The 23,869-nt window shown below is 37.4% G+C and overlaps 1 protein-coding gene across 15 annotated transcripts in view; it reads right to left on the bottom strand.

Moving 5' to 3' along the window:
• SYNE1 (spectrin repeat containing nuclear envelope protein 1) overlaps positions 1-23,869 on the bottom strand; it is a 292,023-nt gene that overhangs the window by 12,465 nt on the left and 255,689 nt on the right. For 12 of the 15 annotated variants that reach the window (XM_061378642.1, XM_061378641.1, XM_061378650.1 and 9 more), the window contains 11 exons: positions 17,770-17,932; positions 13,875-14,062; positions 12,066-12,216; positions 8,762-8,944; positions 8,212-8,349; positions 7,317-7,508; positions 6,126-6,459; positions 5,147-5,215; positions 3,424-3,566; positions 2,471-2,597; positions 1,134-1,345 (listed from right to left, as the gene is read on the bottom strand). In XM_061378642.1, coding sequence (XP_061234626.1) covers positions 1,134-1,345; positions 2,471-2,597; positions 3,424-3,566; positions 5,147-5,215; positions 6,126-6,459; positions 7,317-7,508; positions 8,212-8,349; positions 8,762-8,944; positions 12,066-12,216; positions 13,875-14,062; positions 17,770-17,932 — 1,900 coding nt within the window. The remainder of the gene's footprint in view (positions 1-1,133; positions 1,346-2,470; positions 2,598-3,423; positions 3,567-5,146; positions 5,216-6,125; positions 6,460-7,316; positions 7,509-8,211; positions 8,350-8,761; positions 8,945-12,065; positions 12,217-13,874; positions 14,063-17,769; positions 17,933-23,869) is intronic. The other 3 variants (XM_061378651.1, XM_061378645.1, XM_061378653.1) reach the window with 1 other exon arrangement.

Genomic DNA, 23,869 nt, shown 5'->3' with positions numbered 1-23,869 from the left:
CCAATTAAACTTGTAAATTCTTAAAAGCCTGAAGTCATAGTTCAGTTTTAAAGATGTGGCTCATGTTTCAGATATTCTAAAGACAGAGTAGGCACAACAAAATTTACAGAGATGCAGGACAACTGTACTTCAGCTCACAGTAAAACTTTTGCCCTCACTTCTCAGTTTTGCTGATAAACATAAAATCCAACATGTTTTCAAGGGGAAACTGCTATCAACAGTATTTTAAAATAAAGGATTTACTGAGGGAAAAGAAAACATACAAAGAGTATAAACAACTTAGTCCAATTTATAGAAGTAGGACATGTATAAAAACTCTGATTTGTTTATACTGGAAGCCACAAAAGAAACCCCCCCTCTTTTGGTTTGGAGGGCACTAATAGGCTTCCCCAAAGTGGGTGTGATAAGAACAGGATTCTTATGAAATGCCCCCCTTTTCACCTATTTTACAGCATTTACTTAAAAGCTTCATGTCACAATGACCTTTGTAGTACTTATGGCAGCTAAATTTGGATTACAGTGAAGATCAGCATTAATATGCTTTTGATGGATTGCTGTTGGAAACAGTCTTTACTAGCTGTCCACCCCATTCCTAACATGGATCACAGTGTGTTTTGACAAAGGCTCCCACATTTTTCTGCCCAAGCTTGTAAGATGATAGCAACTGAATGTGCAGTTGTGGGCCACCACATCTGCAGATCTTTATAGCTATAAAATATACAGGAGAGATCACAATGGCAGCATTCGGATCCTGATGCTTCTGAGATAACAGAAGAAGAATCAGGAATGTTGAAAAGTGACACCATTTTTTTTCCTCTGTTATACTGGTGACACCAGTTTGCAGGCTACAATTCCTTTGGGCACCCTCTCTTTCCTTCACACAAAGTAGTTTGTCCCAGTGAGGTGTTTCTTTTAAAGTAGCTATTTTGTTACCAGTTTGACTAGAAGAGATTTGATTTAACTCCAAAAAGTGATGCATACAATCACTTTAGCAGTTACTTCAGTTATCAGCAGTAGCCCACTATGTGCAGAATAGAACACGCCAGCTGCAACTACTGGCAACCTCTTCAACATACCTGTTGCACTCAGATCTGTCTACAAGATAACTCATGGAAGAGAGAAATAAAACTCACTTTCAGTTTTTTAATTCTGAGCTCAATAGTTCGTATGTCAGTGCTGAGATCAAGGTGGCGGAGCTTCTCCAGTTCCTCTTCAGTTTCTCCCAACCAAGCCCAAATGCTATTAAGGTCAGAGTTAAACTGCTGCCACTGCTGAAGATTCTGCTTCATTCTCAGCTCCTTGCTTAAAGCTTGAGCCTGGATTAATTCCCATCGTTCAATTACACCTGGAATGATAAACACCAAATTCAACAAAAGTAAAAGAAAACCTCTAGCCACATACACAATTGCATCAGTTGAATCCCGTGCGGGACAAAAAAATGTTCCATAAACCCCTGGAAACCCTAACCTATGACACACCACACTGAAAACTAAGATTGAAGAACATGATGTTGGAGAGAAAAAACAGAGAATCGGGAGGATTCCAGAAAGCAGACAATTTTGCCACTTTCTAATGTCACACTTCTATGAACTGAATTAAGTTGACACATGCAGGTCTCTAAAACAGATTATGCTCATACAAAGACATCATAAATTAGCACAAAATCAAACCAGACACGGAATCTGAATATGTCTAGCTAGCCATGTATTTATTATTATTTTCATTGGTATTTGTACTTGTCACAGGTTAATGCTCATACCTCACTATATTTGCCTAAGCTACTGTCAATGCATTGAATACATACCTGTGCTATAAAGAAATAAATTAAGAAATAGATTTCTTCTTGTTAGTTATCTTGAAATGCTATGGCAGAAGGACAAGTTGTGTCATTCCATCAACTTAAAGTTAAATAAACCCCACAAATAAACATCAAGCTAAGAACAGAGACATTGCCTTTTAGAGTCTCTGGAACACATTCACGTTTTTACAATGCGATACCTCCTGTTCTACAGCGACGCTTAAAATTAGGCAGATGAATACTTCTACCAGATGAATATAGATTTCTGTACTGTAGGCAGAAAATATTAGAAATGAAAGCTAGTATTAGAAGAAATGAACACTTATGTGTTTTGTATAGCAATATAAGCAAACTTATTTCATCAGAAAACATTCAACAAAAGCATGTTACATCCACAGAGATTCTCCAGAAGGCTTAGGGTTATGTCTTGTGATATGAAGGGGTTCTTAAAAGGCACTTATATGCCTAATCTTTTTATAGAATGTATACAAGGAATACTTACTATTCCTATTGAGACATGTAAAACAGAACATTGTAACAGTCATGTAAATATACCTATATATACATATAAATAATATGTCAGTAAGTAATATCAAGTGTTTATTCAGAAAAACTTTGCTTGTTTGCTACTTTTTGTAACTGCTTTGCATCAAAGAACTAAATATTACTTACCAGCCGTTTGTGTTTCAGTACTGTTCAGGTTAATAAGTCCAGAAAATTTTTCTTCTTCTTCCTTCAGTTTATATCCAAGCCTTTTTACTGAGTCTATGCTTCCACTGCACTCACCTAGTAGCTTCATCTGTGTTAACAAACAAAAATCCCAGTTCAATATACAGGACTATCTGCACGGAAAATTCAAATTACAGTTCAACTTCCAAATTTTCCAAAAGTTGGCCTAAATGTGAAGATCTATTACTCTAAAAATCTGTCCTGATACTATCAAAGAAATGCATATGAAGGCAGCAAAGACTTAAAGCGTAAGTTCAGACTAAAGAGAAATAACCCACTGCCACTGTGTGAAATTGTGCTGGATGACTTTAGGAGTCATCTGTTCTAAATGTTAAGACACTATGGCAAAGATGCCAGAAGATACGACAAAGAAAATAAACATATGTGTGGAAATACTATTTATTCAAGCAGCTAATCTTTCAGTTCTGCCAGTAATAAAATTGGAACTATTTAGAGAGATTCTTCTTCCAGAAAAACCTCCCTGAGAAAGCTTTTTAATCATAGATTCCATATATGCAATCTTACTTACATGATGCGTGTTTACAATTCAGCAAGATGAATACCCTGCATGAAGCTATAAAACCTGCTTTTAAAAGCAGAGGAATTTTAAATGAGGATATCATCATTAGATGGGTAAAAACATACGTGAGAAAGTACTTTTGGACATCTGCAAAAATGCAATAGGAATACAAATTCCTGAGAGTCATGTTCCTGTAATTTTACGCTATTATAAACACACTAACACAAACAACAATAGCATGTGGTTAAGGGTGGCAGCCCTATGAGTAAGTTTGAGAAGCAGTAATGTCCAATTGCTTTGTTGTAACAGCTATATCTTTCAATAGCAAATCTAAGCCTGCAGTGCTTATTCAACTTGTGCTCTAAAATACACGCACATATCCTTTGTAACTGGAATCCAGCTCTGGTCCTGTAGGTGTTTTGCTGCGGATGATATTTTCTGTTTGCTGTATTTGGAAACGACTGGTGTCTAAGGCCTTGTCCAGCTGTCGGATATGTGCTTCCAAGGCACCAGGTTCTCCTGTACCAAAAAAAAAAAAGAAAGTGACTGTCACCTAAGTTTTCCCAAAGATTTTACCATCTTTTGTCAGGAATATCAGGAATACTATCTATGTTAGGAAAGAAGAAATGTGATTACAGCATTATGAGTGGCAAAATGTCAAAGCAAACTGATTACATGAGAGGGAGTTAGCGACCTTCAGAGGACAGATGACTATACCAATGAACACAATTGCCATAAGCATACTGTCAAGGAGTTCACAGTTTAAAGCATGCTTGCAAACTATTCTGAAGTGCCCTTTTCCCTCAGAGAATTCCTCACCTTTCTGAAGGAGAAAGTTTGTGGCAAAGTGTGAGAAGCAACCACATTAAGCAGCAGAATTTATAGTATTTTTCCAATTAGGTGTTTGACAAAATTATGCTTAACGTATCTGCGAGATGGTATTATTCATCCAAGCCATTTGGAATTCACACCAATGTTTTTGAAGCAGGACTAGCTTGTATTTTCCTTACAGAGGTCAATTGAATTCTGTGATGTAAATTAGCTATAGCCAATTCTAATCTGAAGCAGACTGCAGCCTAGAGGACCACATGAGGTCCCTCTTATTCATATTCACTGTGCCTGATTTCCATCTGTTTACAAAGAGGGTTTGATTTTATTCATAAAGCCACAATTAAAAACATGCATAAAGAAGAAGAGCCTTCTGTCCACCAAATTACAGAAAAATGAAGTCTCTGGAATAGTTGGTATTTCTTCATACAAGAACACTGCCTTTTCCCAAATGGACAGAACAAAGTGCTCAATATTGCTTTTCCCTCACTACTTTCAAAATCTATTGGTCGGAAAACTACACACATTTTCCTGTATGTACTGCTATGACTTATACTCTTAACCAAGCAATATTATTTCACTAATTTGGGAAAAAAGAAAAAGGACAATGAACCTTAGGTGTGTGCTACAGGTGCTGAGAAGTTAAATATTTGCTGTTTCAAATTTGCAATGAAATAATTATTTCAAAACATTAAAACTAAAAGCATGAGAGAAGGTACTTATAATTGCATCTAGTCCCTCTGAGAGTCATCTAACATGAAACAGTAGGTTTAGTGATGTGTAAAAATGCAACGTGAGGAAAACATTCATCTTCCAATGTAAAAGACTAAGATAGAGATATTTGACTACAGTACTTCACCTTGGTATTTTTATATATGGAGCATCCTAAAAGTTTATATCTAAGTAATAATTCAAGTTGTGGCTGTGTTAACAAGTTAAGTGCAAAATCAATTAGGTTTTACTCTACCTCTTTTCCTTCTGCCTTACTTTTTGTGGAAACCAGAGTAACCTACTGATCAGTTTAGTCTAGTTAGCCAAGGTGGCAGAGCCAACACTTCAAGCATCATTGTTTCATCCATGCACCTAGCAATATCTGTAAGCACAGTAGTAAAGCAGGGTACTTCTATGTTAACATGTCAGTGCTGCCATGTAAGAAATATTTATCTTGTAAGTTGTGAAAAGTATAGCAGATGCTAAGAGAAGAGAAAGAAGCTATGCTTGTGCACTGTGGTATTCGCATCTGGCTATGCTTAGTCTTTTTTGATGCCTACCAGAGATATTTTTGAGTGCGTTTTCTGTGAGTTTTACATAGGCCTCAAGAGTTTCAGGTATCTCTACATCTGAAAAAATAAAAGCACAGTCTAAATCGACAGCTCAGAAACAGCTGTCTCCTTACAGCAGGATTCCTTTTCATGGGATGGAATATAAAAACATTTCCAATAGCAAACATCCTTTTTAGAGAAGGAAAAAAAAAAATATGTAAAACTGAAACACAGGGAGCTGCTACAAAGTCTCTTAATATCCAGGCAAGCCCGACTCTTTCCAGAGCAATGACCTGGAAAGCAAAAGGCAGCCACAAGAATAAAGTATAATATAACAGTATGTCTTCCCAAACATCCAACTGGGTGTATTTGGGCATTTTCACTTGTTCAGATTTATTACACAAACCACACACACTTAGAAAGGATTTCTAACTTCACTGGAAAGCAAGACCCAAGATCCCACCTCAGGCTAAACAGTTGCTAGATTCTTTCCTGGCTAAGGACTGAGTCAAGATTTACTTAAGCACTTGATGGTTTTGTCTGCAGATCTCTCCCACAGCGTTTTTTCATCAGTCTGTTCTGCACTTCTTGCCATACCCAGTATAGTTTCTTCCAGTCAGAATAACTTATGACGCACTGCTGTTACAGATGACATATCCCATCTGGCAGTCCACAAGCACAGAGACATGGCCAATTACCTGTCATATCTTAAGTGCCTTTGCGATTTTCTGAGGCTGTAATCATCCAGAAATCTCCACTGCTGTGTCTAAGGCCAGAAGGCCATTGGGATCACTTAGGGAAAGCTATTTAAAATCTTCAGGGGCAATTTAAGATACTTTTCTATGAGCATCTTGGCCAAGCAACCACATACGTAACATTTGCTAATGACTGGGCTTGATGATCTTAAAGGTGTTTTCCAAACTAAATGATTCTATGATTTGCTTCTTTTTACTAGGAGAGAAGAGGACACACAGTTTGCCACCAATACCTGCTATACCAGCTGCTCCTCTCAGGTAGAAGTCCTTCTCTTGCCCACCATCTTCTTCGTCAGAGTGTAGTGTCTGTGAAATGGCTGTCTCCAGGTCTCTGCTAAGGTCATAGTCATGGTCCCATTCCAAGGGAATAGAGTCCACGCTTGCAGGTGTATCTCGCCCTGATCTCTCACTTCTCACTGGCTGGGAAAGAGGCAGTGAAAGGTTGGAAGAAGGATGCGGGGAGAGAACGCTGTCTGCAGATTTGTCATGCCAGTGTATGTCAGAGAGATCTGCTGATTCATCCAGATCCACTTCTCTGTCAGAGATGTCATGCTCATCATCTGTCAGCTAGAAGCACAACGCAAATAGAACTAATCAATGAAATGGGCAGAGGCACTGCGTGGTCAGCCTGGGTCAGTGAAATAAAGTAGCATTAGGGAAAAGTCACACCGATGGGGTTTCCATTTTGCATTCTTTTGCGCTTACCCTTCATTATTTTAGCATGCACTAAAAAAGCAACAAAATGTTCATAATGCCACCTCATTTTAAGTACTTAAGGCACCACAAAGTCTCACATTAAGTAGATGTCTCCAGACTTCTTACTGATGCCACTGTGATGTAGACATCAAGTTAAAGAAAACTCTGGAATCAAGTCATAGGAAGCATAAGTGAACTTCACTGTGACCACTGCTCTGGTTATGTTCTTTCATATTTTGAAAACCCTGGGTTTTGTTCCTTTCCTTCAGAAAGACTAGAGCTACCAAAAATCATCTTGCTCTTACTTATTCAGCTGTACGTTCAGTTCTAGAGAAAAATGTCTGTCTCTCCTGGTGGGTAGAATCATTTTATCACTGCTTTTTAAACAAAACAGAACTCAGTAAACTGCCAGTGAAACTATCTGACAGAGCAGGGAGTATTCTTATTATCTGCACCACACTACTATCCCCATTAATAAAGTCTTATAAATCTCTCATTTACACGGATTTTCATGACGATTCACAAAAAATCCAGATCTGGGTGAGTTTGCTCTCTGAACAGGACACAAGCATGTAATGAAAGGAGGCAGATGGTCAGGGTTAAACCACAGGATTTTTGGAAAGTTACAGAAGTTTCATGTTAGTTCCTTTCAACATCTCTTTCCTCATTCTCACACTTGTAAAATGACAAAAAAACAAAGAAATACATATGTATGTAAGTATACACACAGGAAGACGGATAAGTTTCTTGTGATAGCGTTCCACACGCCCAAAGACCTCTTGACAGTAACGGCGCAGTTCATCCAGTTCTTCTTCAATGACAGCTGCATCCATGGGCTCAGTTTTCTCAATGAGTTGCTCACCCTGCACAATTATCTGCTCAATTTTGTTGTTGTTCAGTGAAATTTCTTGCTGGAAAGCCTGCATAAAAGAAAAGCTTGTGCTTTATCAATGAAATCAACATTACAACAACCTAAGTTATTAAGGATGCAAGTCTTTGAGCTTTTCCAGCAAGAATGGTGTGGGCAAAAACCAGGGATTGTTCCAAATATTCTGGCATGAGCAACAATAAGCAATTAAATTTGGAATTCCACAATCTTTCTAGCCAAAAACAGTGATACTTCATGGTTTACCATCTCATTCCTCACTTGTTGTGTTTGGAAAGAAACTTCTCTAAACAAGCCATGCCATGACAAATGTCTCGAATGAACACAGATGCTAAAGGCAACACACTGAAATCGTGGATACCATGACATTTAATATTTTTCTCTCTAGATAATGACTTTTTAATGCAGAAATAGCTGAAGAATGTAGTAATTCTTAGGTGTCAGCAATAATGAAGACTTGACATTAATAATTTTTATTGACACTTCCGCTCATTATGAGGGAATGGAGACTATCACCCTTTGAAAATTTTCACAGCACAGAGAGCTTCCATTTTGGCAGAAAAGTATGTACTGAAGCCTGACATAGCACGTAACTTCTGAGGCTGAAGTAGCAGCCTGCAGCTAAGGACTGTATCAAGCTGCATTTTTGCATTGTGTTTCTAAAATTATTTTCCCACCAGGAATGTTTCTAGCCATTCTCTCATCCCTCCTCCTGTTACCACTCAATCATTCTTTACCTTAAGTTGCTTTATCTTTGCTTGGACATCACACTCTGAGAAATGCTCGATGTTGGTCAGCTGCAGGTCCATCTCTGTTAGCCATACCAGGATGCTATCACGTGCTGTCTCAAACTCCTCACGCTGGCCAATAAAATGCTGGGGAGTGGAAAATGGAGTGGCATGAAATGACCAAACAACCCCCAAAAAAAACAAGCAGTACTGATTCTCCAAAGAAACAGATTTCATACAGCTTTCATATCCTTCAAACCTAACCTCAAGTTGGTACACCTTCTTTCATTTCCTATATGATTTTGAGGTTCCCTTTTCAGTAATACCATCTACAGTTCACTTGTGAAAGTTGCTATCTATGAAGGAGGTGGTGTTTGAGGTCAGCAAGCGGTTTCCCTACAGACATGCTTTGGTTATCTCAAAGTGAACTCATAAACTCTGTTCCTCATCCAAAGAAATCCCCTTGAAAGCAAATGCATTAAACTTCTGGAAGCTTCTGGAGTACCCTTCACTCATAAGTGTAATAGTGAAACTGAAGGGCTTAAAAATGGAAAAATACTTTTAGCCTGCGAAGGATGGAGGTAACTCGCTTTTGTAAGTTGTCCCATCTCTGGTTCCCTTCATGAACCATTTGCTTGAGGCTGCAGTCAGAATCAGTGCGGTTCTCTCGGGCCAGGCGGCGATACTGTTTATTGATCAGTTCCAGCTGAGTCAGACTTTCATGCACTTGTCTCTGGAAAGCCTAAAGCAACACACACACACAAAAGAAAAAAAAAAAAAGACACCATCAGATTTTTAATTATTGAAATCAGGACATACATACATAAGCCCCTTTATTTTGATCCTACTTCTACACTCTGACCTGTGTTATCCAACAGATTTTGCTATGAATACTGATATTCCTGATGGCTATCCTACTGAGAGTCTTCCTTCTAATTAAAATGGGGGGAGGAGAAAAAAGTTTAAAAATCATTCACTGAATGAGAAATTGAAACATGAATACCCACTACAACAGCAAAATCAACACAAACCCCCTTCCTAGGCTCTCCTTTCTACTCAATCATACGTCTTTGCATTTGAGAACAGAAACACAAACAATGAATATGAAACATAAAAAAAAAAAAAAAAGATCCAAGATTCCTGTGGCTTCACTGGATTGCTAAAGTGCAAATGTTGAAGAGATTGAAGCAATTGTTTATTCCAACTTAAAAAAAAAAAAAAACAGCAAAAAAATGGTACTGAAGATTTAAATTATCTCTATCTTCAGTATACTGGTATACAAGTAAGTTTTGTCTTTAAATTTTCACGATAAGAAAATTTCATGAACATCCATACCAACTTATGCCTAGGCAAACGTCTACACCATTACGTTCAGGGCTTCCTCTATTGTGTCAAAAGCCTCAGTCACCCAGCTGGGGACCAGAAACAGTAGGTGATAGCCTGTGAGTTTCATGTTGTGACTAGCAATCACAGAGCAAGTTGGAGAAAACACCTTGTAAGAAGATGACTGAATTAATCCCTTCAAAAATAATAGTAAGATGAATAATTTCCAAAAAACTTACTAATTTTCATGTTGTCACAGAAATAAAAAAGCAATAAATCCAATTAAGACTTAAAAACATAGACTACTTTTCTGAACGCAAGTAGGTTTTGTCTCCCATTACAGTTCTACAAACTTGCTCTCTGGTATTCCTCACAGTGCAAATAAAAGCAATCTCTCCCAAAACTAGATGCCAGCCTTACTAAGAACTGGACAAATGGAATAGGTAATATATTTCTGTACAGAAATTTTAATTCAAATCAGCCAATACAGAGATTTTTGCATAAACAATATATATTCTTCATGTTGTACCAGTCAAAGCTAAAAATGAAATAAGCACATTTCTGCTCTACTACCAGAGACAATAAAGAAGCTGGTCTGAAAAAGATTTTAAACATCTAACTGTAGAATGCTCTCAATATAACTATTCCCTTCATTAAATGGCCATCAAATTGAGTAGGGGACAACCAACAAGGAGAAAATGGACATGCAACTGGAGTGAAATGCTCAACAGAAAGGAGTTCATTTAAAATTGCACGAGGAGGCAATTCTCATACCAGAGGCACAGATAAGACTGTATTTACCAGGATCATGAAATCTTAAAGTGTGCAGTTGTTGTTTCACCTGTTACGAAGCCTCATCCAGTAAAAGAACAGCTGTGTATTTTTCTTCCAGTTCTTCAGCTCAGCTACGTAAGAATTCATGTTGTGTTCCTTCCTGTAACCTGTTTTCATTTCTTCATAAACTACCAGAAAGAGTCTGATTTTGTACAGTGAAGCCAGTGAGAGCCATCTCTGACCAATGTGGTCAGAAACCGAAATGCTCTTACACGTAGGGGAAAATAAAATTAGAGAAAAATGTCTAGATGAAGCAGAAATCTGCTTCAGTTATGTATATGTGGCTAACTTTATACTAACTTCACAGTGAAGTTGCTTAATTGCACTGAATTTGAACACCGCAACTTTTGCTGCTGGTATTCCTGCTTTTTGGTAGGTGTAGAAACTAGGTACTCAGATTAAAAAGAAAATAAAAAATTAAAAAGAGAAGGAACCAAACTTAATGGAAAGCAGGCTTCTGGAGAGGCTGCTAAACTGTTCTCTTACAGCTAGCTCCTGCTGACACTCTGTAGACAGTAAAAATTCCACAGATCTGTAGGAGAGGGAATATCACCATAAAAGATGAAGTTCAATGAAACAGACTTGGGGCAAAGTCGCATTAGTAAACAATCAGACAGCAAAGACATTTTTGGTACTGTTTCTCATACAGAGATTCACTAAACAGGCTTAGATCCTGAATAAAGGGACAATGAGAAGGAGGTCTGAAGCAGAGTACTTGTGTCCAGGAAGCAAACATTTTTATACTATGATGACCTACCTCACCATAATGAAGTCTGGCAGTGTTTAACAACAAAACCTGGCCAGTACATTCAGAAATGTGAGTGTCAAACACCTGAATCAGTGCTTCACAGTTTATGGCTTTGAACTAATTATTAATCTTAGATATTGTTTAAAATTTGCATTTCTTCTTCACAGCAAATACTTCACAGCACTTTTTTACAGAACTGCCTGAACAATTAAAAACATTTTCCTCTCTCATCTTGATGTATTCCTTGTAAATATGAAACTGAGCAAATTATTTTTACCTGTGACTAGCCATATGTCATATGTGTCTGCTTTACACACAGATATACACTGTTACTACACATTGTAATTATGAGACAAGCCATCACATTGCAGCAGACACAATGAAGTTATGTAACAAACTCTTGAGCATTGACTGAAGTGACAGCTTGTCAGTGTTGAAGAATGCACTTAACTTTTAAGTCATGGGGGACACTATGTGGACATACAACAGTACTTGCATGAACATGAATTTTGGGAATAAAGATCTAAAATTGGGATATTGTACATTGCACAAAAAGAGTTCTGAGGGTTGGTTTCAGAGAATTGCAGAAAGGAGTTTTAAAATCAAAGCAAAAGCTAAAACATGCAGCATGCATTTGAAGAGGTACTCGGTGAAGGGAGATTTATGAAGGTTCTGAAGCACCTTCCGGATGGACATATTTAGAAGTTGCAGAAATAAAAAAGGTGAGAAAACTAACTTTGGTGAACAAACAGCGAGAGTGGATTATCAGCATTTTCAGTTGCCACTTTCCACTCTTTTTTCATTGTAGAAACCTGACACTGAAGGCAGCTACAAAATCATCAACTGCACTATATTAATACAGCATCTCTGCTGAGTGACTTGTGCACGGGAAGGAAGAACACCAGCTGGTTACTGCAATGTGATCAGTAGATATTAAATTTCAACTTCTATAAATCACCTCAAATTTCTTGAGTTCTTCCTTAGCAACCGTGTAAACCACACCAGAGGAGCTTGGGAAAGCAGCTGTCAACTCAGAGGCTTTTAGCCAGGCTTCAAATCTAGAGTAGTCGTCCAAAAACTTTTGCCATAGCCGCCACGTCTCTTCAATTCTGCAATAGATAATGGAAAATTAGGGAATGCTCGGACTGAAGGGCAGATGACCTACAAAACTTTAACATCTACAACAGCAAACTGGCACTGTAACAGACAATAGCTGGCTCTTAATCTAACTCAGACAGCCAGGCTGGTAAACAGACCACACGGAAAGCTGGCTCATTCCAGACCAAGCTAGATTAAGATGATGGTGCTTTTTTAAAATGCATCTAATTTTGGAATCAGTATAAAAAGAAAGTTATAAGTATGTAATAGGAGCTCTAAAAATCTCAGCACATGCTAAATAAGTTCTGAAACACAGTCGCAGTGTAGGTACCTAAACTGGTATTTTAGAGATTAGAAATTCTGCACTACTTTCAACTGTAGAACTTTTTCTTACAGAGTGCTAAAGATGTTGCAGCATATAAAGTTCTCAGTCATTCTGCATTGCAAAGAGACACAAATATTTTTTTTCTGCATTTGCCAACAACTGGTAAAAAGTTCTCTCTCATTTACAATGTAAACATATTTTTAGTAAAAAATAGTACATTAAAAGTTATTCCAACTTTTTAAAAGCCCAATTTTACTTTCATTGAATATGTAAAAATAGTGGCTGACTCTTGATTCTGAAATCAGATTAGCTTAATACTGAGACTGTAAAATCCTCAGAACTTCAACACCAATTCATTCTTTTTCAGAACAGGTTGTGTTACAGCAGAACTTTATCTCTCCTGACATACAGAATTCATATTTTACAAACGCCCCTTTCTCCATCCCTGGCAATGTTCAAGGCCAGGTTTGGTGGAGTCTTGGGCGACATGGTTTAGTGTGTGGTATCCCTGCCCACGGCACGGAGGGTTGGAACGGTATGATCTTAAGGTCCTTTTCAACCCTAACTATTCTATTATTCTATGAAATCATAGATATGCAGGTCTGAAAAGGACCCAATGCATGCAAAATTTATGCTTTGTTGATAATAGGTTGTCTAACCTGAAGTTTCACATAAAGATCCTAAATACTGATAGCTCATTAACTTACTGGTAAAAATCAATAGCTTAAACATGTACATTGCAAAAAAGTAAAATAGAGTTCAATGTAAAGTTCCACGTTAACTTAAAATAGTTCTGAATTAATTTGCTAGACACAAAAGTATGAAGAGCCTGTACATCTTCAAGACAGACTGTCAAAACGTATAATCTGAATTTTTATATATATATATATATATATATACACTGTACAAGAATTACCATGGCAATAGTATAAAAATACTTAAAGATCACAATCTGTGGATATAGAGTGGCACAACTTGACTTTTTTTTTTTTTTAATAAGAAAGATTTTACTATATATGTTAAGAATATCCCACAAGACCAAATATCATACAAAGTTCAATTCAGCATTTTGAAAAATCGTAAACTTTACCTAGAGCTCTTGATATGACTGTGTAAACACTACAGAAACCAGACTTGTGACTTAAAAAGATACAGGAAGGATCTTTGTAAGTACAGTTCAAACAGTTATATGTATTATTACTGGACAGCTGAGAGTAGAAAGCATTGGCCAATTTTATGATGCCCTATGCTCTTTTATTCCATACTGCAACCCTGTAACATACATTTCATCCTGTATTTGTGTCAGTGGAAGGAAATCTTAATTTGTATTAATTTTAGACTTACTTAAGTCGTCTTTCCATTGACATTGCACAAATGTTCCTCCACCTTCTGTCCAGGTTGCGTGTAGCCTGCTGGATAGAGTCACACTCTGCTTCTGTGGCGCAAGCATCACAGTCATGAAGGAGCACTTCACTTAGATTGAGAACAGATGCCACTCCAGTGCTGTGTTTCTCTATGTCCTTTTGAAGTTCCTGCAGGTGAAGAATTAATTCTTAAAAGAAATTGCAAACCATGAAAACATACAAATGCATTTCTCTTCTACTTATTAAAAAATATTAATAAGCTTGCAAACAGGAGAAAAACATCCAGTGAATACCTATTAAGACACTGCACCTATGCAAGTGGTGTTGCAATGTTATCAATGAGGCCAGGAGAACCTGTCAGCATGCACAGCTCTCCCAGCTACTATGAACACCAAACCATTACATGGGACAAACAGCCAGAGCTCTGCATGCTCAGCTGAGCGTCTTTCACACACATTTAATCAACATCACCAATAAATGGTGGAATTATTCCCAGCCCTTTCCCATTATCTCAGAGAATGTAAAGCAGAAGTTAGTAAGAGAAGTGTGACAAGTAAATATATTCTTATCTATTGCAAGGGTTTAGTGGAGGTACCCTTTGTGAACTAGCCACAAAAAGACATGTTTGACATGTAGACTGACAGCAGCAGATGTTGAACAGTGCATCTCTAGTAGGAGATATTTCTCCCTTAAACATTCCAATTCTATGACATTTTCATTGGAAATGAAAAATCCAGGACAGCTTCAGAAAATGCATTTACACTGTCCTAGCACTCATATGTGATCAGTATTAGTCTTTCTGTCAGTTTCCTGGTTTCAATTGCTTGTTCTACACTGATGATAATGTTTCCTCTTGAAGCAGTGTTTCAGCTTCAGTTTTGAACCTACAGTTCAAGTTAAGCCACAGAAATAATCAGCTTTGCTGTCGGTTGAGTGCAAGGAAAAGAAACCCTGCTTGACTTCTGCCTACATTTGCAATGAATCATCAGAATATTAGAAAAATAAGGATGAACAATAACAAAGCCATGACAACATAAGTCCAATAGTAACAAAGAAGCACTAATGTGACTACACCAGAAAGTGATATATTGCATCTGGAACACTATGTTCACTTCAGATTCAGGTGAAGAAAAGAACTATTAGGGCAATTAGAGATGTGGAAGTTTATTTTGGAGAATGAGAACTTGGCAGCTTGAGGATGAATAAATTGTTTTTTATAGTTTTGCTAGTGAAGTCAACTATAACATGCAAAGGGGAAAATAGTCTCAACATACTGTGTCTACATACATTTAAAGTCTAACTAGAGAACTTTTCTTACAATTAATATGATGTTCTGACAATATCTTCCAGCAGGAAATGGTATATAAACATAGAATCTAAAAACCTTCACAAGTCTGAAGTCGAGCAAGGTCAACTTGTATCAACCATCTGATTTGGTTGTTTGTAATAACTGAGGTCACACTCAGTGAAGTAATTTATTTCCCCCTTCTTATCCATGAAACAGAAGGCATGAGACCATCAAGTGGAAAATCACAGTGTTTTCTTCCTTAGAGCTGGCCCTTTCACTTTCACTTGCCTTGAAAAATATTCCTTCATCATGATGTCCAAGTGCTTATTCTTCTTTCAACCCATCCTGAAATGTTATATAAGGGTATACACTATAAACAGATGCAATACTCTGTGAAACATATACTCCAGACAGCTATGAGACTTGAGGTTAAGCAAGTTCAGGTAACATAATCTCCTCTCTGCTGTTTTGGAGTAGAGCAGTAGTCAGAACTGCTGGTTGGTGATCCTGAGGATTCCTAAAGATTAAACTTCTTTATTCACCTACAGAACATTTCTACAGGCAATATCTACAGGTTTGTTTTTTTTTTTTCATCATAGCCTTTTATTTCTTTCCCAGATTTTTAAATTTTCTTTGTTAGAGAACATTTAGCCTTCAGGTTAGTGCACAAAGGAACATCGCTTTTATGCACTGCTGTCACTCACATAGAGATTTTTTTTTCCTTTATCAACCCAAAAGGTAACACCCTTTTCTCTATATTTCAAGGGATAACAGACTGAGAAGTAAACCAACAAGTAAACCTTGAAATGCAGTTTGTGACCCTAGGGAAATACTGCAGTGAAGTTACCCTACTTTCCCCAGGATAGCCAGCTTTAACTGTATCTTTCATTTCACTACAGAGACCAGCAATCTGCAAAGCTGATTCTTGGTTAAAGTAGATGCTGAGAAGTAGGTAATGGAGATACAGAATGGAACTCGGCCTTCCTCTTTCACAGCATAATGTTTTAATGTAATCTTGTATAGGAACAACTGGTAGCAGTACTGAGCAGGACATCAATGGAAGATCAAACATGGAAGAAAACGTAAGATCACTAAAGCAAGACAAAAGAGGGATGAAACAATTGATAAGGCAGTCAATGTACTGGCCTTCTGACATGTGGTGGATAGTGACAGAGCTTCCAACTTATACAAACCATTGGTTGCCATCTATTGGAGGTGGATGGAGTTTCTTAATTATTATGATAATCATGGCTTGCAGTGTTACCAAATCAAATTATCATCAAGTTTCCAAACATGGAATCCTTGCAGGGTAAGATTCACCTCTATTTCTCCTCTTTGGAGTTCAAATTAAACCACTCCCACTTCTACAGAATATTACTGCACACTGTCACTGTGTGTGAATCACCAAAGGGCAACAGCAGAAGGCAGAGATATACCAATCTCTGTGCCCAGAATAAGTCCCAAAAGAAGTAGGTTTAAAAAGTTGTGGGATGCTGGCATAGGGATGCTACTAAAAAAATCTCAAGTATATATCTACCTTGTTGACAGTAATGTTTAGCCCTGCCCAGCACTTTACTGTCTCAAAACTACCACAATTAGTGAGGCTTTTGTGTCATAAATTATTATCCCCATGTAATTTACACATATAATATTAACAAGCAATTCTACACAGCCAAGTACAAAATCAGTTTGGGTGCTGGCAAGAACTCTGAGAGGGTTCTTGGGTTTCAGTCTCACACTTAGCTTAAAAAGAGCTAAACAATGTGCACACTTCATAAATAAATTATCCCCACAGTATTCTGGCACTCCTCTTCCCACACATTTTCTTTCTCCTTTGCAGAAAGAGCTCAGGAGAGCATCTAACTGATCTGCACTGATGCACCAGGATGGTATCTTTGCCAATAGCCAACAGGAACACAATAGAACAACAGTCCTCCCCAGCAATGTGCTTCTAGGTAAAACTGCACTGTGGAGAGAAGTGGAACAGGAAAGAGAAAGTACAGTAAACCTTCTTAGGAGTAACACAGTTTTAATGTCAAATCCTGGCTGCTCTAACATCTTCTGCCCAGAGTTGACTATTTTGTTCTAGCATTGCATAAAGGCTTTTGTGTGCTCTAAACCAACCAATTTTAACTTCACATGTATAGCTCATGCATCTTTGCGTGCAAAGTGATTCTCAAACAAGCTGCAAAATAAAACTGAGTTAGAAAGGTTGCTACAAAATAGTCATTTTCAAGCATGTGCAAAATTTGCAAGGCCTAATAGGTGTCAGTTGCCTCTGGGAACAGACAATTCAAAACAAACAGAAACGGCAAACCCCAAAGGAAGAAAAATTGCAATAAACCGTTCAGGTTGTATCTCTGGGTGCCTTACCTTTCTCAGAAAGGTCAATCAGCTCCCGGTGGATTCGATGTCAAAGCCAGCAGAAGGCTGTATAAGTGACACAGTAAGTACCACTTGCCTTGATATTTAAATACTTCTTTGCCTCATGCCCTATCGGCATTGAGCTGGGTACGGGCAGCCCAAGGACTCTCTACTTTGGTTCTCCCTATGTCATCGTGCACCTGATAAGTGTGTTGTATTTTACCTGCTGTTCATTTAGCTTCCTTTGTATCTCCTCAGAGTCACAAGTTTCATAGACGATAGGTTTAGATAGCTCTGATTCAATGTGGCCAAGCCATGACCTCAGGCTATTCATATTTTTATCCAGCTGCTGTACTGCAATCAGGGTCTCCTTCAACTTCTTTATCCTGAAAAGTAAAAGAAACTGCAGCTTAAGTACACCCTGAAGGAGAAATCCCAGATCATGTGTTTCAAGAAGTTTTCAGAGAAACCTAGCTTAGATAGGAAGTTCTGTTCTAAAGTCTTCCTTTAATACGTAACAGAAGTACATTATGTGTACAAATAGTCCTGCATGCATAGGTTCTGGTTAAATAAAATTAAGAGCTTACGAATACCAGAAAATATTTTCAAAGCTTCTGTACCTTCATCAGTTGAGTTAAATGTTTGTTAAGAAAGGAAAACTTTTTAATTTTAATTTTAAAGTTGTTTATTTAACCGACAGATGACAAAAGTTCATCTTAGACTACAAATAACTTATCCATTTAACCAGTACAGATGGTAGAGTGCACTGAGTGAAAAGGCCTTTTTCACCCCAGCGATTTCTAAGCATTGTACTATGTATCATAGAATACTTCGGGTTGGAAGGGACCTTTGAAGGTCATCTAGTCAAACTGTGCAGTGAGCAGGGACATCTTCAATTAGATCAGGTTGCTCGGAGCCCTGTGCAACCTGACCTTGAATGGGGCATCTACCACATCTGAGGACAACCTGTTCAAGTGATAAGGCTCGGTCTTTGACTAAATAAGTTTTAGAGAGAGAAATCCAGCTGAGAACTTCGTGAGAAATCTGGAATCAAGGGCTGCTTTAAGTTGTTCTTGGTCTTAACGGACTTCTTCAGATTTAAACAGATGAAATTGGAATGTAATTGCATAGTGACTTCCAAGTAGTGTTTTTCTTGAGAACCTGACCCTGCAACAGGAATGGCCAGGAAAAATTAAATAGTGGGTTTTTTCTATTCAAGTGAACATTAAGCTTACAGAGTAAGGAAAAACTGACTAGACCTTCATACTATCTCAACATTTTTTTCCTTCGGCCTGTTTCAGCTGCAAAAACATCTGTCAGTAATTCCTTCCTTCCCATCTCCACATTATATAATATACATTAGTGGAATCTTATATTACTTCCAAGCATTTTTCTTTTCTAATTCTGTAGTATCACAAACAATTTTGAGTAAGATTCCGTTTTACGCTTCTACTGCTCTTCCACGTGTTTCAACAGATTGACTAAATCAGGTTGAAAAAATACAAGACTGCTAGATTCGTCAAACAAACAAAATGCCATTTAACTATCCTGTAATTCAAACAGAGCAATTCATGTATTTTCTGTAATAATAACCAGCAAAATTATCAAGTGTTTCCATACTTATATCCATAGTTGCAGTTGACCATTAAGAGTCTAACAAGGGTATCATTTTCTGACCTAGGAGAAATGCAGAGATCTTAGCATCAACTTAAAAAACTTAAAAGGTTGTTTGTTTTTTCTCAAAGTCCCTTTCTAGCCCTCTCTTTAGATCACAGATGGTAAAATCAAACATGCTTAAGAACAGTTCCAATGCATCTTCCTTGCCAGAGTCTCATGACCAACAGCTGAATGGCTGTGATCTGAAAAAAAAATCTTTGTAATTGTTAAAAATCTGGGCAATCTGAAAATCTCTCTATGAAGGGACTGAAGAAAACACAGTGCTGAAAGACTATCCCAGTCCCCATCAACAGGTTATCACAAAACATAGCTATGTGTTTAGCCTTGGAGAGATACTAGGAGAACAACAGATGTCTGGAGACACCACCTCCTCATCAGCTGTGGTTGTGTATACAATGCTTTGTTGGTTTGGACCAATCAAAACTTGTGCATTGGGGGAGCAAGAACATTGGTTATCACTCTTCTTGAACGCACATATAACTTTTCAGTCTCTGATGTTAATTAAAAGGAGTGAAATCCTGTTAATTTTCTGCTTCAATTTTCAAAGCTGGATGCTGCTGATCCTTTGCAGGCATACTAGGGTGGAAAAGGGAACAATGAATCACCTTAACCCTGTGCAGAAACAGTGTCAGTCTATCATCTGCAAGGCCAAGCTATGGATCAGGTTTTTCTTGTTTGCAGTTGCATTGTACACTAACCCCTGTGTCGGATTTTATGATGCATTTTGCCTGAAACACCTGATAAAGGCCTGGTCATTTACAAAGTGCCCTCTTTGCCTCAGGAAGACTGCACAGGAATACAACCCTGCCAGAGCGAAAAAACCAAAAGCAACCCCAGCCCACACAGAAATATTTTCAGTCACATGACCTAAGCTACTCAAGAGAGAAAACAGACAAAACCCATGACATACTAAAAGAACATTACAATGAAACCCAAAACCTACTGATAAGCCTGCCCTCCTGCCAAACTGCCACAATTCTCTGCACCTGAATTCCAAAAGGTTTTTTAAAGAAGAAAAAAATCCCACAAAAAAGAAACAAAAAAGCTCACAAAAAAGAAACAAAAAAACACACCAAAAAAAAAAAAAAAAAGATGACTCCCTTCCTGCCCCCTGCTACATTTACTGTTAATACTGTTCTTTTTTTGTATTGAGTCTAACATAACAGATTCCTTGCCCATGGTACAAATAGAAGCAAATAAACAAGTGCTTTTTGGAGCATGCTGGGCTGGGTTTTGCCTGAAATGCAATACAGCATTGTGCCTCTAGCTGCTCTGAAAATGTATCTGTGAACAAGTCCCTTGGATTTTCCTTCTCAATTTTAGCTGTCAGATGCCTATGCTCTTCATCTCACTGATTATCTTGTCTGAGTAAAATAATCACATAATTTGTTTGCAACAAATGTAAGTCTTTCAAAAATATAACAGCTCAAAATCCTGTATTACCATACAATGGCAGGGCCTGAAAGCTAATGAAACTAAAATCTCTGCTTTGGGACTTGAATGGTTTATAATTTGGCCCATTCAAATACATGGTATCACTAGCCAACTGTACTTTTGACCTTTTGATATTTTAGTTACAAGATTATGTTTAAATGCCTAATTAATCCAATAATTATAATAATTCAATAGTCACACTTCTGTTGCAATACTACACATGTTGCTGCAAAATAAAGATTCTGCACTGAAATAAAAGGGAAGCCATGACATGTTATTTAAAAAGTTGTTTTTTATGTTAACACACACACAGTCTTGCCACATTTTGCTAATACTTAAGACTCTCAGAAGAAAATACTGCATTGTTTGGCTTTATGGTTAACTGACAAAAACTCATCTGAAAATCTGAATGAACTTATGATGCTTATGTTTCTGTGTTCCAATTACTGTACTTTTGTTTCCCCAAGCAAGTAATAACTTTAATATCTATTTTACAATTAGAAAAGGCAGTGGGAGAACAACTTCAAGCTGAAATTAAGCACAAATAGCTTAAATCAACTAGCTCTAAATTAGACAGCCTTAGATTCCACTTAACCTAAACAGGAGCAATCCTGTAAATACATAACAATGCATCATATAGAACTCATAGCTACTGCATTAGTCATTTAGACAGCTGGTTACTAATATTAAACTTTAAAAGCAACATGAAAAAAGCCAGTAAGAGCATGTTAGCTAAGTCTGCACAAAGCCAGGAGAAAGCAGATTTTTTTATTTATTTATTTTTTAAATATCTACTTGGAACTGGAAACAAAGTTTCCAGAAACACTCTATGAAACAGTGAAAAAATATTACACTACTAAAAGAAGTTGGGTTTTTTTAAATCAGTTTAAAAATATTTTTATGACAAAAAAAATTTATTGTCCAAAGTACAGTAGTACTATGTAGCAGGCCACTAGTAATACCAGCTGTATTTGCTCTGCAGATCAGAGTTTCCCTTTCAAAGAGCAAATTGCTAGAACTCTGAAAAACAACAGCAAAACTTCTAGAAAAGATAGCGTGAAGAGGGAGAAAAAGAAGCTCAATCCAAAACACAAGAGATGCAGACCGAGTTCAAGTATTACGTGCAGTTACAAAACAATAATTAATGTTTAAAGGAGAGACCAGCTTTGATAAGTCTGAAATACTTTCTTTACACCTCCTATCCCTCTCTGCTTTTTGTTGTAGCTATGCCCCTTTGACAATAGAAACAGTGAGCAAATACAAAATCTGCTTTCTCTTGTGTGTACATGCTCTTGTATTTAAAAACAGCAGTAAAACCACTCTAACAGTTTCTTTCAGACAGCTAAGAGATTTTACTAGTTCTAAGTCTGCATCAGTAACAAAGAATTATTCTGGGATCCAAAAGCTGCAAAACAAAGTATGCTGTTATCCCTGTCACCTGTTTTTAAACTGAGCAGAAACCAGGAATTTCTAGCTAAGGCAGTGATTTCTACATATCAATATTCCAATTAGTTTCCCAGCAAAACAAGATTTCAAGAAAGAACCGTATCAATCAAAAGCAAACAAAAATAGCTGCCTGCCTTGTAATATCACAATTACAGTCTGGGAGATCTGAATCCACGCTGTTGTCCTCTGCCATCTTCACAGCATGCAAGTCCTCTGCCACCACCATGAAATTTTCCAGCATTAAAAAGAAGAACTTCCACTCCAAAAGCCTGTAAACACTCTACTTTAGGTGGGGGGAAGGAAGGGGCCACACTTCTCTTTGCTGGTGTGTACTGTACAGAAAATTTTGCACGCCAAACAAATGCTAGCAGCCGTTGCTTGATAACATGAGACTGAACGGTGACAAGTGGTCATGTTTCTAAATAAAACTTGCATTCACCAACATGTGCCAGAACTGATTCTCAGGAATGTGGATTGTAAGTGCTAGGGGAAGGGATGAAAACACATATAATAAAGCCTTCTTTGCAAAGCCTGAGCAGTTGTAACAGTAGCACTGCTTCCTGGCTGTAAACATCTGCAGCATTTTTTGCACTGGAGTGACATATCAGAAAAATTCATCTGAAAGGATGAAAATGTTCCAGAAGGTCGGAAACAGAAGTCTCTGATGCAGCTACCTCTCTCTGTCTGCCTCTTCTGCAGTTACAGATCTTAGAACAGAGAGGCAATTTAAAAATGTGGTTAAGGAAACAGAATGTGAGAAAAAAAATGAGAGAAGCTTAATACAAATGAATGAAGAAGTTTCACTCCAGAGCACAAAATCAACAGGTAAATATTCAGACTGGATGAATATTTACCATACTATATTACCAAAGCATTTCAATAGAGAACTTCCTATTCATTCACAGCTGTAGGAAACAAACTGCTAAGAAAAATGTTCTCAGCAAGGAATGACTGCAGCTTCGCAGAAAAGCACATGGACTCTAATAATTTATTAATGCTTTCAGGGATCCAGAATATGAAAAGATGTATTTTATTCCCACACCAGAACAATTAAACTGCATTTACTGCAGACTTTACTGCTAAGTGCAGCCAAAATCATGTTATATGATACACAATATTTTAACAGGAACATGTATATAACAATATATCATAAAGAGTCTCCGGAGCCTTCTAAAAATTGTCTTGGGGGATGCAAACCATTTTGTCCAGTGGGAATTAGACATCATATCTGTACTTTGTACATATATTAATCAAAAACTTGGACTTTCAGCCTAAGCTACAGCTGAACTAGTAAAATTTCCATAACTTAGCATAAAACCTCTCCACCATTTACTTTGCGACTTCAGCAGTGCAATGTTCAAACTTTGCAGGTTTGGGGTGTTTTTTTTTCACTTCAGTAAGCACTGGAATGGAAAGGGTTATATATTTAACCATATACAATAGTGCTGCACATACTAGTTGAGAAAGCTAAATTGAAATAATCTGAAAGTAAAAGTAAATAAATATTTTGCGTAAACTAGTTTCGAACTAGGACTTGACATCTTGCTTCATGATAACAGAAGAGAGAAAATTTAGGTGTCTAATATTGCAGTTTATATCTCTCAACCTCAAGAATTATACAAAATCCATAATCCTTACCTGTCCTTAGACAGAACACTAACCTGTAATGCTGAATAAACAATACAGATCTTTTAAAGATGTGTTTTGCAGTTTCTGAATGCAATCATTTTTTACTGGAAACTTCCTGAACCTATTATTTGAAAATT

The sequence above is a fragment of the Neopsephotus bourkii genome, unplaced genomic scaffold (assembly GCF_033783945.1).
Source record: "Neopsephotus bourkii isolate Nb327-2 ecotype Australia unplaced genomic scaffold, CSIRO-AGI_Nbou_v1 NB_1767, whole genome shotgun sequence".
Lineage (NCBI taxonomy): Eukaryota > Metazoa > Chordata > Aves > Psittaciformes > Psittacidae > Neopsephotus > Neopsephotus bourkii.
The sequence above is the reverse complement of the archived record's forward strand: the minus strand, read 5'-3'. Positions and strand labels throughout refer to the sequence as shown.